The 19,193-nt window shown below is 48.8% G+C and overlaps 1 protein-coding gene across 4 annotated transcripts in view; it reads right to left on the bottom strand.

Annotated features, from left to right (window-relative positions):
- GFPT2 (glutamine-fructose-6-phosphate transaminase 2) overlaps positions 1 to 19,193 on the bottom strand; it is a 41,576-nt gene that overhangs the window by 8,499 nt on the left and 13,884 nt on the right. For 3 of the 4 annotated variants that reach the window (XM_037002006.2, XM_037002008.2, XM_073222040.1), the window contains exons 5-16: positions 18,864 to 18,989; positions 15,697 to 15,755; positions 14,904 to 15,038; positions 12,736 to 12,797; positions 9,601 to 9,680; positions 9,022 to 9,139; positions 5,286 to 5,449; positions 3,987 to 4,082; positions 3,799 to 3,896; positions 3,384 to 3,504; positions 1,219 to 1,376; positions 1,001 to 1,115 (exon numbers count right to left, since the gene is read on the bottom strand). In XM_037002006.2, the coding sequence (XP_036857901.2) occupies positions 1,001 to 1,115; positions 1,219 to 1,376; positions 3,384 to 3,504; positions 3,799 to 3,896; positions 3,987 to 4,082; positions 5,286 to 5,449; positions 9,022 to 9,139; positions 9,601 to 9,680; positions 12,736 to 12,797; positions 14,904 to 15,038; positions 15,697 to 15,755; positions 18,864 to 18,989 (1,332 nt within the window). The remainder of the gene's footprint in view (positions 1 to 1,000; positions 1,116 to 1,218; positions 1,377 to 3,383; positions 3,505 to 3,798; positions 3,897 to 3,986; positions 4,083 to 5,285; positions 5,450 to 9,021; positions 9,140 to 9,600; positions 9,681 to 12,735; positions 12,798 to 14,903; positions 15,039 to 15,696; positions 15,756 to 18,863; positions 18,990 to 19,193) is intronic. The other variant, XM_073222039.1, reaches the window with a different exon arrangement.

Here is a 19,193-nt window from a genome sequence, read left to right as displayed (position 1 = left end):
AGAGCCTGTGCCAGCCTGTCTCTGGGAAAGGCTGCCCCACAGCTCTGGGGCCATCCTGCCCCCAGCGCTGGCTCTGTGTCAGCCATGGGCTCTGTCCCATTGCACACTCTAAGGGCTGCCCAAAGAAAGCCCAACAGGTCCTTTCCTTCCCTACAGTGCAAGTGACCACCATCTTGGTAGTCCCAGAATGGTGCCCAGGCAAGGCACACAGCTGGCTCTGGCACATGTGTGGTGAATGAATGAATGAATGAATGAATGTGACAGACCTTGTATCTCACTGACTACAACAGACGGGGCCCAGTAGCAAAAGAGGAAAGTTTGGTCACACTGTGAGTCTGGGACAGGAAAAGGCTCCTCCTCAGGTATTTCCTGAGCACCTACTGTATGCCTGGCCTGGCTGGACACCAGGTAACAGCAGCAATTCCAACAGACAGAGTTTTATGCTCACTGGGCTGAGATGTCAGTTAGGGGGTACAAGCCAAGTCTATTGGTGAACAGGTAATATCAGATCATGGCATGTGCTACAAAGAAAAGAAATGGACTAATGTTTCATAGAGACTGGGGCAGGTAGGTAGTTAGGGTGGCCAGGGAAGGGCCCCAGGAGGTGACGTTTGAGCTGAGACTTGAGGGATGAGAAGCCATCTGCATGAAGAGGGTTTCTGTAAGGAAATAGCCAGTGCAAAGGCCCTACGGTGGAAAGAGTTTGGCTTGCTGAAGATCAGGAGGTCAGTGAGGCGGCCCAGGGATGGGAGGGCATGGGATGAGGTCAGAGGCTGTTGGGCCCAGCACACTGAGCTCCAGGCCTGGTGAGGAGTGTGGACTCTAATCTTGGCCCAGTGGGAGAGCTTCTGGAGACACTTAGTGGTGAGAAGGGAGATTTGGGCTGGGAGAGGAGTGATGGACAACCTCGTTTATGGGACAGAGCAACCAAGAAGAGCCCACTTTGAAGATAAGGAAAATAAGGATTTGAAAGTAAGGAAAGTTTGGGTCTGGAACATACCAGGTAAAGATCTCAAGCCGTGGATGATCTCTTTCCTTCTGTTTTGTAGTGAAATTCGGTCTTCGGACATCATCAAACCGAACATAACCAGGGAGATGAATTGGCTGGTATACGCCTGTGACGAGATGGTGGTGCTGGCAGAGCCGGGACAGGAGGCAGGTCCTTGGGCCCCAGTGGCCTCCCCTCCACCTGCCCTTGGCACACACGGCTCCTTCTACCTTGGTGCTGGCCACGCCGATCTCTGGTCCCGCGTTGATGTGGACCCCGCAGTCAGTCTCTCGGGAGATGGAGCTGCCCACAGTGTTGGTGACGCCCACGGTCAGCGCCCGCCGGTCTTTACAGTAACGCAGCGCCAGGAGGGTGTCAGCCGTCTCGCCTGCCACATGGGCCCTGCCTCTCAGTGCCGTGCTCACAGGCGCGTGGCTCTGCCAGCTCTAACCCCCAGCGCCCCCGCCTCCAGACTCCTTTACTCTCTCCTCTTAAGCAAAAACTGGGGCCCGGACACGGCCGGCTGTGCTCAGAAAGGAAAATGCACACTCAGCAATTTTTGTGGTTGTTTCTTAGATTCAAGTTTTGCTTCTATTTCTGCGGAGAGCACTTTCTCACCCACTGCTTCACCGAACGATCATAGCAACTCCATGGGGGCCACACTGTCCCCATTTCCCGCTGAGGATGAGGTGCCTCAGAGACAGAGGAAATCAATGCCTCTCTTGCTCAAGGCCATGCCACTCAGAGCCGGGACGGTTCAAGTGGGCCTGGCTCCCAGTGTCCCCCTAGGCCTCCTCACTGCCTCATTCACAACTTGCTGAGATTTAACATTTAAAAAGAGACAGTGCCCCTAAATGGCATTTCTCAAACCTTGTTTCGAAGGAAAACACTTCTTGCAGCCTCCCAGGGTGACCTCAAATTATTTTTATAGTAAACCTACTTAAACCTGTGTTCACAAAGAAACCAGCACAAACTCCCAATGTTTGTAGGCCCTGAAGAGCTCACACCTAAGCAAATACAATCCTGACCACAACATCAAACTCATTCAGTGTCCACGCAGCCACTGCTCTTGGCCGTGGCTCTCCCAGCTCTTCCTGCAGGCAGGCCAGTGCTAACTAAACCACCCACTTCCCTTTTCCTCTTCAGATGTGTAGGTAGCGCCCTGGGATGTTGTGCGGCTCTTCCTCAGCGCTGAAGGGGCTTGGGTCTTGGAGGTGGGAACAGGATGGCTCTGTCTCCATCAGCCCTGCTTCCCAGTCATTGATACAGTATTCTTTTAACTTAATGAAAGAGCTGAACAGAATGAAACTTTAAACCCCCTTTGTGCCACAGCATGATTTCCCATTAAAGCCAATTCTGCTGTCATTGGTTGGTGGCTCCCACCAACTCATGAGACATTTTTAGGTTTGGATGGGATCGTACACGCAACGCCAACATTGGCAACTAAAGTCACATTACAGCTCCTGGGTGCGAGGTGATCGGTCAGATAGTGACTGTGTCTGTGTTAGATTTTTAAAGTTTGCCATTGAAATGGAAATGGTATTAAAAGTATAAAATAGAAGCATACTGTTAAGTCCCAGTAGATATTAGGGCATTGCTGTTAATGTTTTCATTGTGATACTGACATCACAACTTTGTTTTTCTTTTATTATTTAGAAGTATTTATGGGTGTACATATGGATTATGAAGTATATATGGATGAAGTAACATGATGTCTGGCATTGACTCCAAAACAACCCAGTGGAGGGGAGGGGTTGTTGAGGGTCACTACTGAGGCTAGGTGACTCCTTTTGTGAATCTCTCCACCTTTATGGAGCTTTGGAATTTACCATAATTAAATGTTTAGAATAGCATCCTAGAGCTCATAGGGCCTCTGAACATACTGCCGTGGATCACTTCCCTAACCCTCTGCCTGGCTTGGCTGGACCAAATGCCCAGGCCTAGTGTTAGGATGGCACCCAGGCAGGATTTGTTGAGGGTGCCCTGGACTCTGCACCCAGCAGTGTCTTTCCATGCCTCTCCCTGATGGACAGTGTGGGGATGGGGACTGCACAGCATCCACACAGTCCTCGAAGTGACTATCAACCCCTAGAATTTTAAAGAACTTTCTCTCCTCTAAATTAAGCCCAACGCATATTTATGAGCACCTTGGTAAGTATTCCCTTAAGTCCTGAACTTAGAACGGCAGGAGGAGGAAGAAGCTGTGGTTGTATGGTCCTCCCCATCAAATGGGACAGTGATGGCTCTGAGTGTTAATTGTCCCTGGGCACAAGAGAGCATGGCACATGGTCCATGTGCAGAGAACTTCACCAGATGAAGAAGGAAGGTAGATGAATAGTGTGTTAACCAGAGGACAGAGCCCTGAGAGGAACTAACACACACCTGTATCCCTTACCTGACTGGCTTATGAAAAAGCAAACGTCATCCCTGAACACAGGCGTGTTCCTGTCCAGAAAATCGCTAGCAAGTTCAACCATCACTGGGAGCTCGGTCAGTTCCTCCAAAACTTGCCGTGTCTGAAGCCAACCAGAATGGAGACCAAAGTCAGTCATGGACACTATAGAGATATGGGCTGCTGGGCCCCTAGGGACAGTGTGTGAAATGGTGCCTCCACGCCCAGGTGGAGAGGGGACTTCAGGTAGTTGCAGGCCACACTGCAGGAGAAAGGGCTGGGTGCCAGCTCTTATGCTGGCTTATGGGCACCACAAATTTTGGAGGCCAAGTGCATGACCGCATTTAAGAAGCATCCTGTCCTAGACTGTCACTACCCCCCGTCGGGCACTACCAAGGGCCCAGCGTACTGCACTTACAGCCACGGCGGCGTGGTAGCTGGTCCCACAGCCGATCACAATGAGCCGTCGGCATCGCCGTATCTCCTTCAAGTGGTCCTTCAAGCCACCCAGGAGCACTGCAAGGCACACACACAGGGGTTAATGCTGACCTGACACAGGACTGCACGGTGGACTGCACATCTGCCCAGGGTGCAGACACGGATTACCTGTGTTGGTCTCAAAATTCACCCGGCCTCTCATCGTATTGAAAACTGACTCTGGCTGTTCGAAGATCTCCTTCTGCATAAATGCACTGAAGTTACCTGGTCAAATAAACATCACCATCATGTAGTTACATTAGCACTGCTTAACTTTTAATCAGGATGATTAAAATTTTTAATCAGGGCCTGTTATGCAGTTAACCACAGTGACACATGCAAAGGCCCTGAAGATCACAGAAGGCAACCCCAGGTATTGTCCCACCTGATGCTCATGGTGACAAGTGAAAGGGAAGCAGGTCAGGTCTGATTACTGTCTCCAGTTTACATGTCAGACCCTGCAGCCCCAGGGAGGCAAGGATGCAAGCAAAAATGTGTGACTGATCTTCCTGGGACATGCTCCTCTCTTATTAGCAAGGCCAGAAGAAAGTAAAATGCTTTACTTTCATAAAACCCATCTGCTTAGGTAATTATGAATTAAACATTTTCTTTTTAACATACACCCTCCCAGCTTCTGTATTAAAGAAAAACCTTTTCAGCCATGTATACATTTCTAGACCCTGATTTGAATGGAATTGGGTGTCGTCAAAGGGACCATCTGGGCACAGCATGTTAAGGCCCCTGACACGTGGTGTTCCCAATACAGGCAGGGTAGGGATGTTCTCCAGGACACACATGCGCATGATGCCAAACATCACTGTGTTCCCTGCCTGCCGCCTTTGGCAGAGGACACATGCAAAGAATGCCACAAAACAAAAATGACAAGGGGGGTGTGGGGCCACCGCAGACTCAGGATCAGGGAAGGGCTCTCTGAGGGGGCAGTGTCTCAGGGGAGCTGGTCAGAGGCAGCCAGTCCTGTGAGAAGATGATTGTGACAACCCCTGGGCCAGCAAGCACGTGGCTGGCTGGGTAACAGCAAGGCAGCCAGGGCGGGCGGAGTGGAGAGGGGACGGGGGTGAGTAGGTGGGGCCGGCTCTGGTAAGAGGCTCTGCTTCACTCTCAAAAGTTTACCCAGGCTGCCCTTGGAGAAGAGGTACAAGGAGACAGGTTTCCAAGAGAAAGTGATCCAGAGCACCCCCTTACTGCAGGCCTCCCTCCCATAGAAATGATGCCCAGATGTAGGACTGTGTCCCAGAGAGTAGGGAAAGAGCAAGCAGGGAGACAAGGCTCCTGGGTGGAGTCAGAGGCCTCCCTTGGAGGAGCTGGCCAGGCAGGCTATGGCACCCCCCCAGGATGGAGAGTCTCAGGGGCTCCCTCCAGAGCAGCTGCACCTGAAGTTGTGACCACAGACCCTCTGAGGACACCTGCCTTTCATGATTTGTTGCAATTCCATCTGCAAGGTCTGGATTGCTCGGGATGGGTCATCACTAGCCAAACGCTTGACCCGGTGGATGGAGAGTTTCCCATCAGCCACTGCAGCGATGTCATCATCCTCGAGGAAAATGACCCGATTGGTGTGTTCTATGATAGCACTGGGGTAAGGAAAACAGGTGTCACAGATGGAGCCTGCCCTCGACCATTACTGGATGACAGTCCCTCTGCTCCCCAAGTGTGGGTCTGTATCAGTAGCCCTGGAGGGCACTTTAGGAAGGACAGGGACACCACACATGAGCATCTCTTCACCCCTTCCTGCTGTCCCTGAGAATTATTTTGAAGCCAGTCCCAGCCATCGTACCCTTTCCTCTGTAAACATTTTAGCTTATGTCTCTGAGAGATAAGGATTATTCTTTAACCTACTATAATACCATTATGACATCTAAAATTAATAGTTATTCCTTCAAATCATCAAATATCCAGTATATTCATTCCCCCAAGAATCTCATAGACGTCCTTTTATATCTGCTTCCTTCCAGACGTGTTGCCTTTGCAGAGCGGTGCAGAATGCTCAGGAACCAATGCAGGGCGAGTGTGAAATGTTGGTCTTGCCTTTCCAAATGACCTATCTTTCAGAATAGCCACATAGTTTATGAAGGTAAGTTTCTCCTTTTGGAAGGCATCTAGCTAGTAAAGAAGGAATGACAGAATCACACTAATTGATGCATGAACTCCTAATCATTAATGACTCTGATCCAGGACCACCAGTGCTTGCTGAAACCAAGCAGTGGAAGCTGAGAGCAGCTTTACGATGGACTGGACAAGGCTGGTGATGCTTGAGCCCCTGAACAAGCTCAGCAGCACAAAAGGACAGACAGTGAGATCCAAGTGCCTCTTGATGGAAGGATATACCACCACCTATGAAGCAATCTTGCCAAAATATCAAACCTGAAGAAGATCACGCTTCTAAGACTTTAGTTTACAGGAACTACAGTGGACACAGGGACATGTTCAGTGGCACCATGCAGGAGTCACTCAGCAAAACCCAGACAGTGGGTAACTTCAGGACAAATGACTCAGTTTCTTAAAACACACACACACACACACACACACACACACACACACACACACACACACCACACAGAATGCAAGAAAAAAGTAGAAAACTACAAAATATGTCCATCAATGAAGTAGGGGAACATTGCTTATTGTTATAACTTTCTCTGTGTGGAAAGTAATAATAATTTTTCCCTTGAGATTGCAATGGAAAGTTTCTTTGAAAAATACATTTAAGTTAGAAAAGTTGGCAAATGAAAAAGAAAGTTAGATAACCAACAGCACAGGTGGCCCATAGATGTAAAAATCACAAAGGTAGTGCTTAGAGGACCACAGTAGAAAAAAACTCTCATTCTACCAAGTGTCCTGTGCAGAAAAATGAACACTTAAAACTCCCAATGCAAAGTCAAAGGGAGAAACGATCAAGTTTTCCGGTTCTCTGAGAGGTGTCTTCAGACAGACCCTAGGGAAGAACAGAATGCCCCCAAACCAGAAAAAGTTGCTTTAAACAATACACACCCATGGTTTCAAAAGTAGAAAACCAAATAAGAGGAAGAAAGTGGTCTGATCCCGTCTCCAAGAGATAAACACAGCTTACTCTGTACGGCCTTCCTGGCAGTGCTTCATCCGTGTGGTTGTATTTATGGGTATGTGTGTGTCTGTGTGTTTAAGTGTAGCTATTATTTTTAGCCGCACAGTGGATGGCAGTCTAATCTGTCATTCAGACCATTGGCGTGGGAGTTGGACCAACCTGATATGGAATCCTTACCTCACTGTAAAATGGGAGATGATGGATGCGCCTTCACCAGAGGTTTATTGTCATTGTTAGAATGGGTCATCCTGGAAAAGCCTGTCCTTATAAAAGCTCTACATGCACCTTCCTATCTGGGAGGGTCACCCTGTCATTCTCATTTTTTAATGCGTTTTATCTGGGAGGGTCACCCTGTCATTCTCATTTTTTAATGCGTTTTCTCATCTATACACCATACATTATAGAATCACTTCTTAAGTTCAAAAACCTAAACACACAAAAGAATCTTGAAGATTTTAATTAGAGCATCAAATTTACAGATTAGTATAAGGAGACTCAGTATCTTTTAAAAAATAATTTTTAATTATTAAAATAATTGTAGACCAGTTAATTAAAAGAAATAATATTAAGCCTTTTTTTACCAATCTCTCCCTTAATTCAAATCTCTTCTTGTTTCTCATGGTAAACTTTTGTAGTCTTCTGCAAATGAGGTCTGTCCTATTTTTATTAAACTTTATTTTAAAGGATGAAAACATGTTTTCTTCTGCTGTGGTAAACAGATTACCTTTTTTGTGCAACAGGGTCTTGCAGCGAGCCTGCTGTGCTAGTCATGTGAGGAGATAGAGGGAATGAGGTGAATGTGGTGTTCCCTGCCGCTGCCTCCCCTCCTAACCCTGCCCAGCGGCTGCTTCTGGGATGCGGATTTCTACACCTTGAATCTTTGACCACTCGCTAGTGTTAGTTCTCACAGCCTTTCAGTTGGATTTTAGAAGTATTGTATTGCCTACAAATAATTATTTCATCTCCTTTCAGGTGTTCACATCATTTTTGTTTTGTTTTTTTGAGAAACATCTGCCATATTTCATTGACTATAAGGTAACATTGAACATAAGATCACAGATATTTTATATATTTCTAAGAAATAAAAATGCTAGCAAATTATAATTGCCAGAGGCCACTTATAAATGTGAAAATCTATGAAATGGTTGTGTGTCTTAGAGTCACTGAAATAGTACTAGCTTATCTTAGAAATGGTGCCCTGAGGAACATAGTTTGGGAATCACTGTTCTTTACTGTAAGCGTTAAGTACCATGCTGGCTGGGGGCTGAACAGGCCTCGCAGCCTGGGCTCTAGATCTCTATTACTCCCAGTGTCCCACGAGGCCTCTCCTGGAGTTCCTCCCCCCACCCCCTGCCCTGCCATTCACAGCAAGGCCATCCTAGAGGCTGGTGGGAAGGAGACAGGAGAGAGGATGCAGGAGGTACAGTGGTGGTATGTTTGGTGGTTTTCTATTTCAGGAGGAAAGCACTTTTTCTTCTGACTGTGTGTATACATTTTTTTCTACTAAAATGGGTATGAAGCCAACTTTCTCAAATTGCAGAATTACTGTTTTGTGTATTGATGAGAACATGAACTTTGGGATCCACCGGGCCCACACCCTCGATCTTGGCTTTTTTATGAATGGTCAGCGCAGGCAAAAGCAACTGGAATGCAGGCAGACCTGGGGCTGTGCCTGGAGGCAGCGGCCCAGCTAAGGGAACAGCTTTCCAGTGGCCAGGCGGGGTACAGCCTAGCATGCTCAGATTTGCTGGTTTCCAGAAAAACTAGAAATCAGATTTTTATATGAAATCTCCCAATTTCAAAATGGTGGCAGCTAATTCAATTATTTTGTGCAGGCCCAAGGTGCAGGTCCATGGATTTGGCCTTCGGCCACCAGGGCTGCGGCTGAGGGCCACGCAGGTGCTCACTGCCTAAGGCTTCTTGGGGAGGGTCACCCAGAGCTTAAATCTGCTGTCATCCCGCCCCTTGCTGAGCCATCCATGAGAAAACACCTCAGGTAGGGGCAAAAGTAAGAAATGGTGGTGTTCACCAGTTGTTCTTGATTTCATAACCCTAAGAAAGAAAAGAAACACATTTAGCTACCTTGCATCTGAAGCAAAGAAGAATTCCACTGCTTTATCGCCTACGGCATGAAGGCAGGTCGAGCTGTCCAGCCTCTTCATCCTTGTCTTACAGATATTCTTCACATTCTCAAAATTGCCTAGCAAATGAAGGAAAGCATCACAAATCCCCATTAAACTCTTTTGTTTGAATAACATGAAGCAAGGAGCCAATTTCCCCTTTGAATATGTGTGGGAGAAATTTGCAATTTTTAGCTTTGGCTGCGTCAGCCAAATTGTGTAAAAGATCCCCAAATAGCACAGTACTGCTGGGAGAGCATTTAACGGCTGCAAACAAAACCAACCAACCCTCAATCAACCCGCGAATCAGGGCACGGGCGCCTTTATATAACAGAACAGCCTGCTCTTCCCTCAACTTGTGTACGTGTTTGAAAAAAGTTTCTGAAAAAATGGAGCCAAGTCTCACTTGTGTGCCAACCTTTTGGAACTGGAGCCTCATGCACGTGGGTCCCTGAACAGTGAAGGCATCCTGCCCCCTACAGGGGGGCTGCCTGCACAAGAGCAACAGCTGCCCTGGTCAAGGCCTTCTAGAAGAACTTACGCGTCCTATACAAGATGGGGATCTGTTCTGTGGAAAGTTTATATTTGCTCCGCACTCCAATGAGCAGGGGGCTGCCTCTCCTGTAGGGACGAGAGGGAAAGGAGTTACCCACCACCCAGACACCCCGCGGTGGGGCTGGATGCCCTCTGAGCACTGAGGATGGGTCCTGGCATCTAGCCCTCTCCCAGGGGCAAACTGTCCTGTTGAGGTCCCACTGAATGGGCTCCTTGGCCGCAGGAATACACTCCCACGGCTTGGAGCAGGGACAACAGGCTAACAGAGAATCCCAGTTTACTTTCATGACCCACAGGGTTAGAACACAGAGGCTGTGAGTTACTGCAGCCCTGTCAGGGTCTCCACCTGGCCCCCACTTGCTGCCCATCTCTAAAGTGGGAGCCCTTGATGCCCGGGACCTGGCCAAAGATGCTCTTTGCCCACCCCTTTCACTTAGCTCAGTTGTTTTCCACCTTTAGGGGGCATTACACTAACTGGCTTCAGGTCTATTGGACATTGTAGGCCACGGAGGGCTCTTTCAGGAGTGGTTCTGTTGTGGCCTGAGTGGCACTTCATGTATGAAATTTCACCCTGCACAAGGCTGGCTCCATCACAATGGGGACGGCGATTTTCACAAGGTGAACCCTGGAGGTTTCCTGTACCTGACCCTAGCTCAGGGCTCCTCTCCCACAGCCTGGTTTCGACACGGCTGCAGAAGGCTGGAAAGCTCTTCATGGACCTTCCTTCTGGCCCAGCACTCCTGCAGCTAATGTAGCTAAGGCATTAGTCCATGATTTCAACGGCATCCCACCTCCCAAACCTAGTTCACTGCCCACTCTTCCCAGTTATAGCATGCACATCGAATTCAGCACGTGTATGCAGCAGGACAAGCAGTTTACTTCTATAACTCAACCCTAGACCTGTAACTCAGCCAGAACCCAGACAGTAACCTTCCAGTAGTTACTAAATGATACATTCTTTTTCTCCCCTATAGGTTGACCTAATAATAAGAAAACACTAAGAATGTCTTTTTTAGTATCACCACTACCACGGTTCATTGGAAACTTTCAGTGTACTCAGAGGGAAGCTTATTGTTTTAAGTTCAAGATCACATGTATCCTGGCACCTACTCTGTAAGTAGGAGCTATCTTTACCTTTTTATTTTCCAGCTTTATTGCAATATAAGTTTAAGGTACACATATTGATTTGATACATTTATATGTTGCAAAATTACCACAGCATTAGCTGCCACCTCCATCTGCTTACATAGTTACTGCTTCTTTTTTGTGTGTGTGGCAAGTAAGAGATGATTTTAATAAGACAATTTAAGAAGGCTGTCTCAAACACATTAACTAGAATACATGGGGTAATATTTTACTTCAATCAGTTTCTACCAACTGAGGTCAGCGAACTACTTGTTAAAACAGCCTGAGTCCAGGTCCCATATATTCAGTTATCCTGACTGAATACAGGCCCTAAATATTTCCCAACAATTACAGATCTCATTTCCCACCAGTATTGACCTGTTTGGACCCCACTTCTGACTTCTTTACAGTGGGGGACATAGTCTGTGGCTCTGAAGGGAGTGCTGTGAGCACCTTGAACAATCTGGATGATCTTGTATTGTGTCCAAAGCAAATCAGAGACATAGTTTTAGGTCCACTGGGGAATCAGTTTTAGTCTTTATAATCATGACAGTGAGAAAGTACTGTGGTCATCAAATTTTCTTGGCAAATGTCTCCCCCAAACTCTATAGCTGTTGATGGAGCTTCCCTGGACTTTGTGGCATGTGATGCTCCCCAGACAGCACAAAGACTGCCCCAGAGGTTACAGAGCAGCCAGTTACAGGCAATTCAGAAAAATAAAGATAGATGGCTTCTTCACCCTGTCTTTTTCTGCATTCCTTTTAAATAGTAATACTATGATAATATCAGATTTAAAGAGGGGGTTCTAAATTTGATAAGGACCAATGGATGTTTTATGATTCTATAATTTGAAGTAAATTCCAAGTGGTAAATTAATTCTTATCCTAGAAAAAAATAAAACCACACTCCTTTCATATCATTCCCTGCCTAGATACCTTGGCAGTCTTCAGAGCACCGCATCACCCCCTCTGGCCTGGTCTCCCAGGACTGCAGGAGCCTTCTCGATGGCCCCCAGTGCCTTCAGAAGCCTGCAGCCCACAGGGCACCTTAGGCCCTGCAAATCCGGGCCCTGCCCACATCCTTAGTCCCCACAGCCCTCGCGGTTTTCAGCTCACTATCCATACACCCGTGCTCTCCACTGTCCCCCAGGCCTGTTACACAGGTGTCAGTGAGCACTCTGAGACCAGAGGAGCAGCACATCCCACCAGGGCCCCCAACCCCACCATCCTGGCCTAGCTTTGGGACCTCAGAGTGCCACGCTCACCATGGGCCCTTTGCGCCTCCCCCAGACTGACAGCTGCTCCCACTCAGGCTCCCACTGCACTGCCCCAGCCTCAGGCACAGAGCATTGCCAGCCCCTGCCCTGCTCTGTCCTCCTGCACAGCTGTCCAGTCCTGAAGGGCAGGGCCAGGTCAGGTGTCACTAGGTCCCAGGGCCCAGCGCAGCTCAACAAGCACTAGTAGGATGGATGCATGGATGAATGTGTGGTCAGGTTGACGGGTGGACTTGGATGGCTGGACGGACAGATGGCTGGATGGACAGGGCTCTAACAGAGGGGCGTCTGGTCGCCAGGACACCCCTGGTATAGAGGTGATAAAGCTTGAGTACTGGTCCTTCAAGGCTTCTTCTTTTACTGAATTCAAGTCGATGTTCATTTTCATTCCTAGTTTGTGTTCATGTTTTCCACGCTTTTCCTAAAAGAAGTCTGTGAAGTTGACCTGAACCCAGAACCTGCCCTCACTGTACAATTTTATTTTTAATTTGGATTTGCCAACTTCTAAAAATCTGTAGCTTCCAAATAAAAACCCAACGCCTGGCTTCTCTTTAAAAACTCAGAGGCTCTGGCTGCAGGGCCTCTGTGGGGTACACTCTCCATGGCTAAGCCACAGTATCTCTCCAAGAGTGTACCTCCCAGTTTGCCAGAGGCCGTGCTCCTCCCTTGGCCGCAAGTGAAGTGGTTTCCTTTTCTCTGAAACATCAATGAGTTTTGCCTCACCTTGTGGCAACTGCCTCTCCTGGGTAGTGGATGCTCTTGAAAACCAATGCGAATGCGCCTTCCTGCAAACACAGGAGAGAAGGGTGAGGAGGACTGGCTCTGGCTAAGCTGGGCCTCTGCAGCTGGGCTACCGCCCCAGACAGGGCAGCTCCTCCTGGGGCAGTCCTGGGTCACTCACGGTGGCCAAGGCAGGACAGCCCGTGCAGAGTGAAAGCGAGACACAGCACCATGCTGGAGAACCGAAGGCCAGAGCATATGGATTTCATCGTGAGCACCACAAACCACACTTGCCCAGGCCCACGAGGAGCAATTTCCAGCTCCGCGCTGACCTGGGCAGGCTGGCGCAGGTAGAAACTCTGGAAATGAGACTCAGGGACAGAGGTCCCATGCTGCACCTCAGGGACAGTACCTCCTGTGAGGACTGAAGGGCCCATTGTGACCTGCTGAGTGCCACACACATTAGGAGCTGGGTTCAAATCCTACTTTCAGTCTTCTGCGTGCCCCCTGGTGAATGGAGTGAGGACGGTCCTACCTTGTATGGCATCTGTGAGCTCATGCATTTTAAGTGCTTGGCACAGCGTGTGCCCTCTCAAACACCAAATGGAAGCAAGAGCTGGCATTACTGCCCTTCTTACTATTCCATGGCGATGACTGTCATGTGCTGCACCTCGGCTTGTTGGTGTGTGCGACCAGAGCTAGAATCTGGCCCAAGGCCCCAAATGTTCTATTTAATCTTCAGTGCAAAATTCTTTCCTATATGCTGACCGCCTATATGAATTTACCAAGACCCTAGTACCTAGTAGACTTTGGTTATGTATAAGCAGCTGTGAGTCTGGATTCCCATGTGCAATCCTCCACATTCTGGAACCCTGGGCAGAACCACAGCCCAATGTGGCCAGTGTGCTAGGGGCAGTTTGCCAACCCAGCCACACAGCCAGGGGGACCCAGACTTAGTGTCCCCAGGCCTCTAAGGGCCTTTCAAACTGCTCCAAATGAAGGGACTGAATTAAAAACAAAAACGAAACACTTTCCATTCTCTGCCCAAAAGAGCACTGTGTTGCTTTAGGTAAGAGAAGTCCCTGAAGTTTACAAGTGCCCTCCCTGGAGAGGTATTTCCAAAATCTAAAATCACAAGTGGAAAAGATAAAATATGGGGATGCAAAACCAAATTTGTTGACTGTACATTACACAGTACATTGTATGGAACATCACAGATGGGACAGGCCCTTATTTACAAATACATTCTCTAAATCATGACCCCCCAAAATGGGAGTCCTAGGGCAAAGGGCTTGACAGTAGACTTACTTTAAAAAAAAAGACTCTGAAACAACAAAAAGGGTGATATTTTTTAAACCAGTACTGGACCTGCAGCAGCCTCTGACCCCGGGTGCTCTGGATTCGCAGCCCAGAGCCCTGTCCCCATTTTGGAGGAGCTACTGGATGGCACTGGACCAGCTCTGGGAGGTCTGCAGCCCTACACAGGGCCTGGGTCCACTCCACCCCCTCTTGTAAGGGGGGTTTCTCTTGGCCAGACCCCCTCCCGAGCATGTGCTCATTTTCAAGAACTTTGTTCCACGGGTCCAGTCCTCTGGGACATTACCAATGTCTCTCTTCTCCTGGGTCATTCCCCTCAGCACACAGACCTGATCTGGTATCTCCTCTGGGCCATCCCTTTGCATCGTCTATAACCCAATTTTTTAAACACCTGCACCTCCTGTCTGTTTCCTCTTCCTTCCAACTCTGCTCCGTAAGGGTGTTTGGGCTTTTCTCCTGCGTGACAAATAACTGCTTCACTAAACAGGAGGAAACACTACACTTTTTAGTCTCCAACGTCAGTTAAGTGCATCTCGAGTCTTTAACTAACAGCAGACACAAGTCAACCGACCAGATGACAGTGTGAATCGCCACAGCCAAGGTCCTGTATACAACATGCCATCATGAGAAGGCACAGATTGGAAGGCTGATCAGAATTCCAGAAGTGTTAAAATAAAGCAAGACACTTTCTACTTGATGTTTAGTACACAAACCTCACAAACATCTCCCAATTCTACAAGGATGCTGAAGATGAGCTATCTTTAATCCTCAGGGACTTGTGCAAATTTGCCTAACAAATGCCTATGGAAGTGAAAGAACAAAGGCACGACTGACAGGTGGGACCTGCAACTCACCAACTGCTGGATGACTCTCTCAACCAGTGTTGAAAACGTAATGTCCTCAGTTTCTCTGTTGTCAAACACATATTTAATCAGCTTGGCAATGGTCTCTGTATCTGTTTCTGACTCAAACTCGTAGCCTTTGCTTTCCTGGAATATTTGGTTGGACACAGGGTGTCAGGGAACAGTCATTGCGCAATGCAGCCCGGCCAGCTCCCTCTCCTCCCCCATGATCTGCCTTCAGAGGGACTTAAGACTGAAAGCAAGGGAAATGGGAAGGGATGAGAGATGTTTGCCAGAATCACACAGCCCGACACAGCTGAGTCATTCAAATATTCCCTGAGATCATCCCTCCGCAGAAGCTTGTCCTTGCCATTAATCTGGACATTGCAAAACAAGTCAAAATGATCAGATCTGTTGAGTCAAATCCACCCACATCCCAACCAACACCACAACTTTTCATATTTTAGATGTTTGCAGGCTGCCTCCCCACCCCACTTTTCGTTTGGCATATGAAGTCAATGTGCTATTTAGCACAGACGCTTTATTAAAAGAAAGTCCACGTTCTTTTGATTCTGCAAATCTGCAATGGCCCCTGAGGAGAATGCAGATGCTCTGCCCTCTCCTCCAGCAGGATTGGGGCAGCCGCTGAGCGGGGATGGAGTTTGGGTCTAACGCGGTGGTGTGGCCCACAGTGGGTCTCCCTCAGCTCCTGCCTTTGTTTCCAGAGGGAAATGAGCTGGTTGAAAAGTTTCTGGGGAAGTCCAATATCCTTCCACTTAGATGTTCCCCAGGGGATGTTTCTTACCAGAAATTTCCTCAGGTCTTTGTAATTGGTGATGATCCCGTTATGGATGACAACAAATTCTGGAAGAAAAATTTAGTCAAGAGAGAAATGCTGTGCAGAAGTGAAGTTCAAGTCCGATAAGAAGGAAACCAGTCCGGCAGCTTCACTCTTGGCAAACTGCTCCTACAGAGATGCTTGTTAGCCCTCACATTCGGGGATTAGAGCAGATGTCTGCCATGATTACAATTTAAACCTGAGGAAATGCATTTCTGTTTCGGAGGTAAGCATCCACCAAACTGACCTCGCACGGAGCTTTGCAGATCATGAAACCGGCTTTGATCTTTATGTCAAACGGGCGATGAACCCTTCTTTACCCAGAAACAGTTCCAGGCACTCCCAACTGGCTTAGACTCAATGAGGTCACAGGCTAGAGGGCTACACCCATGCTGTGTTTGACCCACACTGTATTAGAAAAAGATTTGACTTTTAAAAATTTGCATTTTCACTTCAAATTCCTGATTTTCTTAGGGGATCCCCCCCAAAAAATTCTGGCATCCTGGGCTCATTCTGGTGTAGCTAGGAGCATGTCCCTGTACGGGTCTGCTGCCCGCCAACACACTGTGCAGGAGGGACCCCCCTGGCGACCCTGCGGCTCAGGAATGGGGCTGCCTCAGTCACCAATGCATTTTCTTAGTATGTAGCTGGTGAACAAGAAACTTGAGGAAAAGGCCTAAGGTTCACCTGAGGGTTTTTCTGGACAAGTCTTTCTGCTCCCCTCAGCCTAGATGATAGAAAGACCCTTTTTCATCCTTGGCATTCAATAAATTCCACCAGGATGTATTCTGGTGTTGAGTTTTCTTCAGAAGTATTATTCAGTGAACCTTTGGATTTTCAATTCAAGTTTTTCTTCCATACAGGACAGGTTTCTCCTATTCCATCTTTTAAACCCTTTCTTTCATTCTTTGACTTTTTTTTAAACCATCATTTCCCCTCTCTATTCCTTTTTTTACAACTTACTGTTTACATTTGTGAGTTCACACAAGAACTGGGAGGGCTTGACTAGAAAAGCCATTTTCAGGCCATGGGCTAGCCACCACAGAACTCTGCTACAGCTACACAGTTTTTTAGTTTTGTTTGTTCTGATCTCTCCTTGAAGACACCAGTTATCCACCTGTTAGGTCTTTATTAACTGCCTCTCTATCCATCCCCTCCTCCTGTTTTTTTCCTGTTTATTGCAAAGTATGATTTCACATGGTTGCTTTCCATTATTTTCTGAACCCTGGCATATTTTCTATCATTATTGCCAACTGTCTCAACTTCGCGTCATTAATTTGTTTCCTAGAATCTGTTTTTTTCCTTGCAAAAACTCGCTTGTGTCATTTTCTTGTGCAATGTTGCTGCTGGGTGTAAGCCTTCCTTACAAGTGTGGTCTTTAGCTACTGCTGATAAGTCGCTAAAGGTATTTATGAATCTTCCCTGATTTCCCATGTTGTTTTCTTTTCAATGACTCATCCTGAGTCAGGGTAGACATTTCCCAGTTTGGGTGTGGGGGGCTCTCCTTGGAGCCTCCCTGCTTCAGGGACACAGAATCATTTTCTGCACTGACGCAGGTTCTCCTTATCATCGGGAAGGCTGGGCCGGGGGTCAGTACCTCAGGGCTTTGGCTCTGGTGCAGTGCTTCCTCAGCGTCCGGCTTGGGGTTTGGTCAGATGTGTGCTCTAGATCCTCAGCACCCTGGGGTTTGTTGTCCCCCTCCCGCGTGGGGTTGCCTGGCCCAGTAGTGGGGTGCCTTAGGGTTCAGGGCATGGACCAGATCCGAAGAACATTCCTTGGCAAAAAGCCTTCACCACCCAAGACTCTGACCACATGTCGCCAGCCCCTGCGCGGCCGAGTTCCAGCTCCCAGCTCTCCGGCTGAGCAGGATGCATGGGGGTCTCTCTTGCTCTCCAGAGGGGCCTTCCCTTCCAAATTGGGCAGTGGGAGCTGCCTCCGGGAACCGCTGCCCCACAGGGATAAGGGACACTGAGCAGGGAGGTGCTGCTTTCCTTGGGGACCCAACTGCACATGGTGCTGCAGGGACGTTTGTCAAGCATTTAGCCAAGTGCCTGCCGCTAAGCACCTCACAACAACTCTGACAGACCTGATTCCTACCCTGACATGCGGCTTGACAAGAACTTGCATGTGCCAGGGGATGTCTTGAGGGGGCCCAGCTGACTCCAGAGCTCATTCCCTCCACTGACACCCTCCTCCTTCCTGCCCTCTCATCCAGGGCTTTAGACCTGACCAGGTCTAACCCAGAGCGAGGTCTCACTGGAAGGCCTTCCCAGGAGCCCTGGGGGGAGTCTGGGATTATGTCTTCTCTTCATCTCACATGCCTACTGTGTCCTGCTGCAGGAGGCCCCCGCACTCCTGGGGGTGACTGCAGAGTACCCAAGAGCTGCCACCGGCATCTATAGATCTACCATTCCTTCCCTCATGAGAGGGGCTGGGGTGTCACTTAGGAGAACCATGGCATGGAGAACTGTCCTGGGGGCCCAGGCAAGTGAGGGGCCCATGAGCTGGGGAGGGCATCGGGGGGTGGTAGGGACAGTGGGGAGATCGCAGCCCACCAGAGGGGCTGGCGTCCCTGTGACTGTCTTTACAAGGGACGCCAGAAGTCTTGACTTTTATGTGCAACTTTCTCAGTTTTTAAACACACAAAGGGAGCCAAGAGGAGAAGCCCCACAGTAGCCTCTGATCCTCCAAATCTCAAGCCTTAGGCTGCCACAGCCTTGCTGCTGGGCCCAGGGTTGGAGCACCTGAGACATCCACCAAGCCCGACACAGCCGCCCACCGGGCTCAGGACCACTCTCCTCTGGGCCAGGGTGGGTGGGGTTGGTCTAGGAAGGACCCCAATCCCTGCCTCAAGCCCCTGGAATACTTCGGTCCCTTGTCAAGGAACAGCCCAGAGCCTTCAACACCTTTTGTCACCAAGTCCGTTTTGGCATGGTCCCAAAAGCCAGCAGTGCTTGTGGATGTGTCATTGTTTTCCTGTGGACACCTGGGAGTCAGACCGTCCAGGCGCCAGGCAGGGCTTGCCACCCCTCTGGATCCTGGGGAGACAGGGCCAGCTGAGAAGCCTGTTGGCAGCAGGCAAGGGCCGGGGCCAGCCAGGCCCACCAGGATGGGGAGCAAGGTCTATTACGCACCATTGGCTTTGTCTGAGCGCTGTGGGTGGCTGTTGACAGCATTGGGGACCCCGTGGGTTGCCCAGCGTGTGTGAGCGATGCCAAAGTGAGTCTCAAACTCCACCTTTAAGTCCATGTTGTCTTGTTCTAAATGAAAGAAAAATCCATTTGCAGCACTTTAAAAGCAAGCACGGACCCAGTACTCTTAGAGTGAGGGCATCATACCGTGGGGACTCAGTGACAGAGACAGCACATCCTACCATGGAGGGCAAAGGCCCCACCCTGGGGATTTCCCCAGATCCCGGGTATTGCTTAATTAGTACTAATCAGTAACCTAACTCAGCCTGCAAC

Source organism: Manis javanica, chromosome 14 (genome assembly GCF_040802235.1).
Source record: "Manis javanica isolate MJ-LG chromosome 14, MJ_LKY, whole genome shotgun sequence".
In the NCBI taxonomy this organism is placed as follows: Eukaryota; Metazoa; Chordata; class Mammalia; order Pholidota; family Manidae; genus Manis; species Manis javanica.
This window is presented reverse-complemented; position numbering and strand designations above follow the sequence as displayed.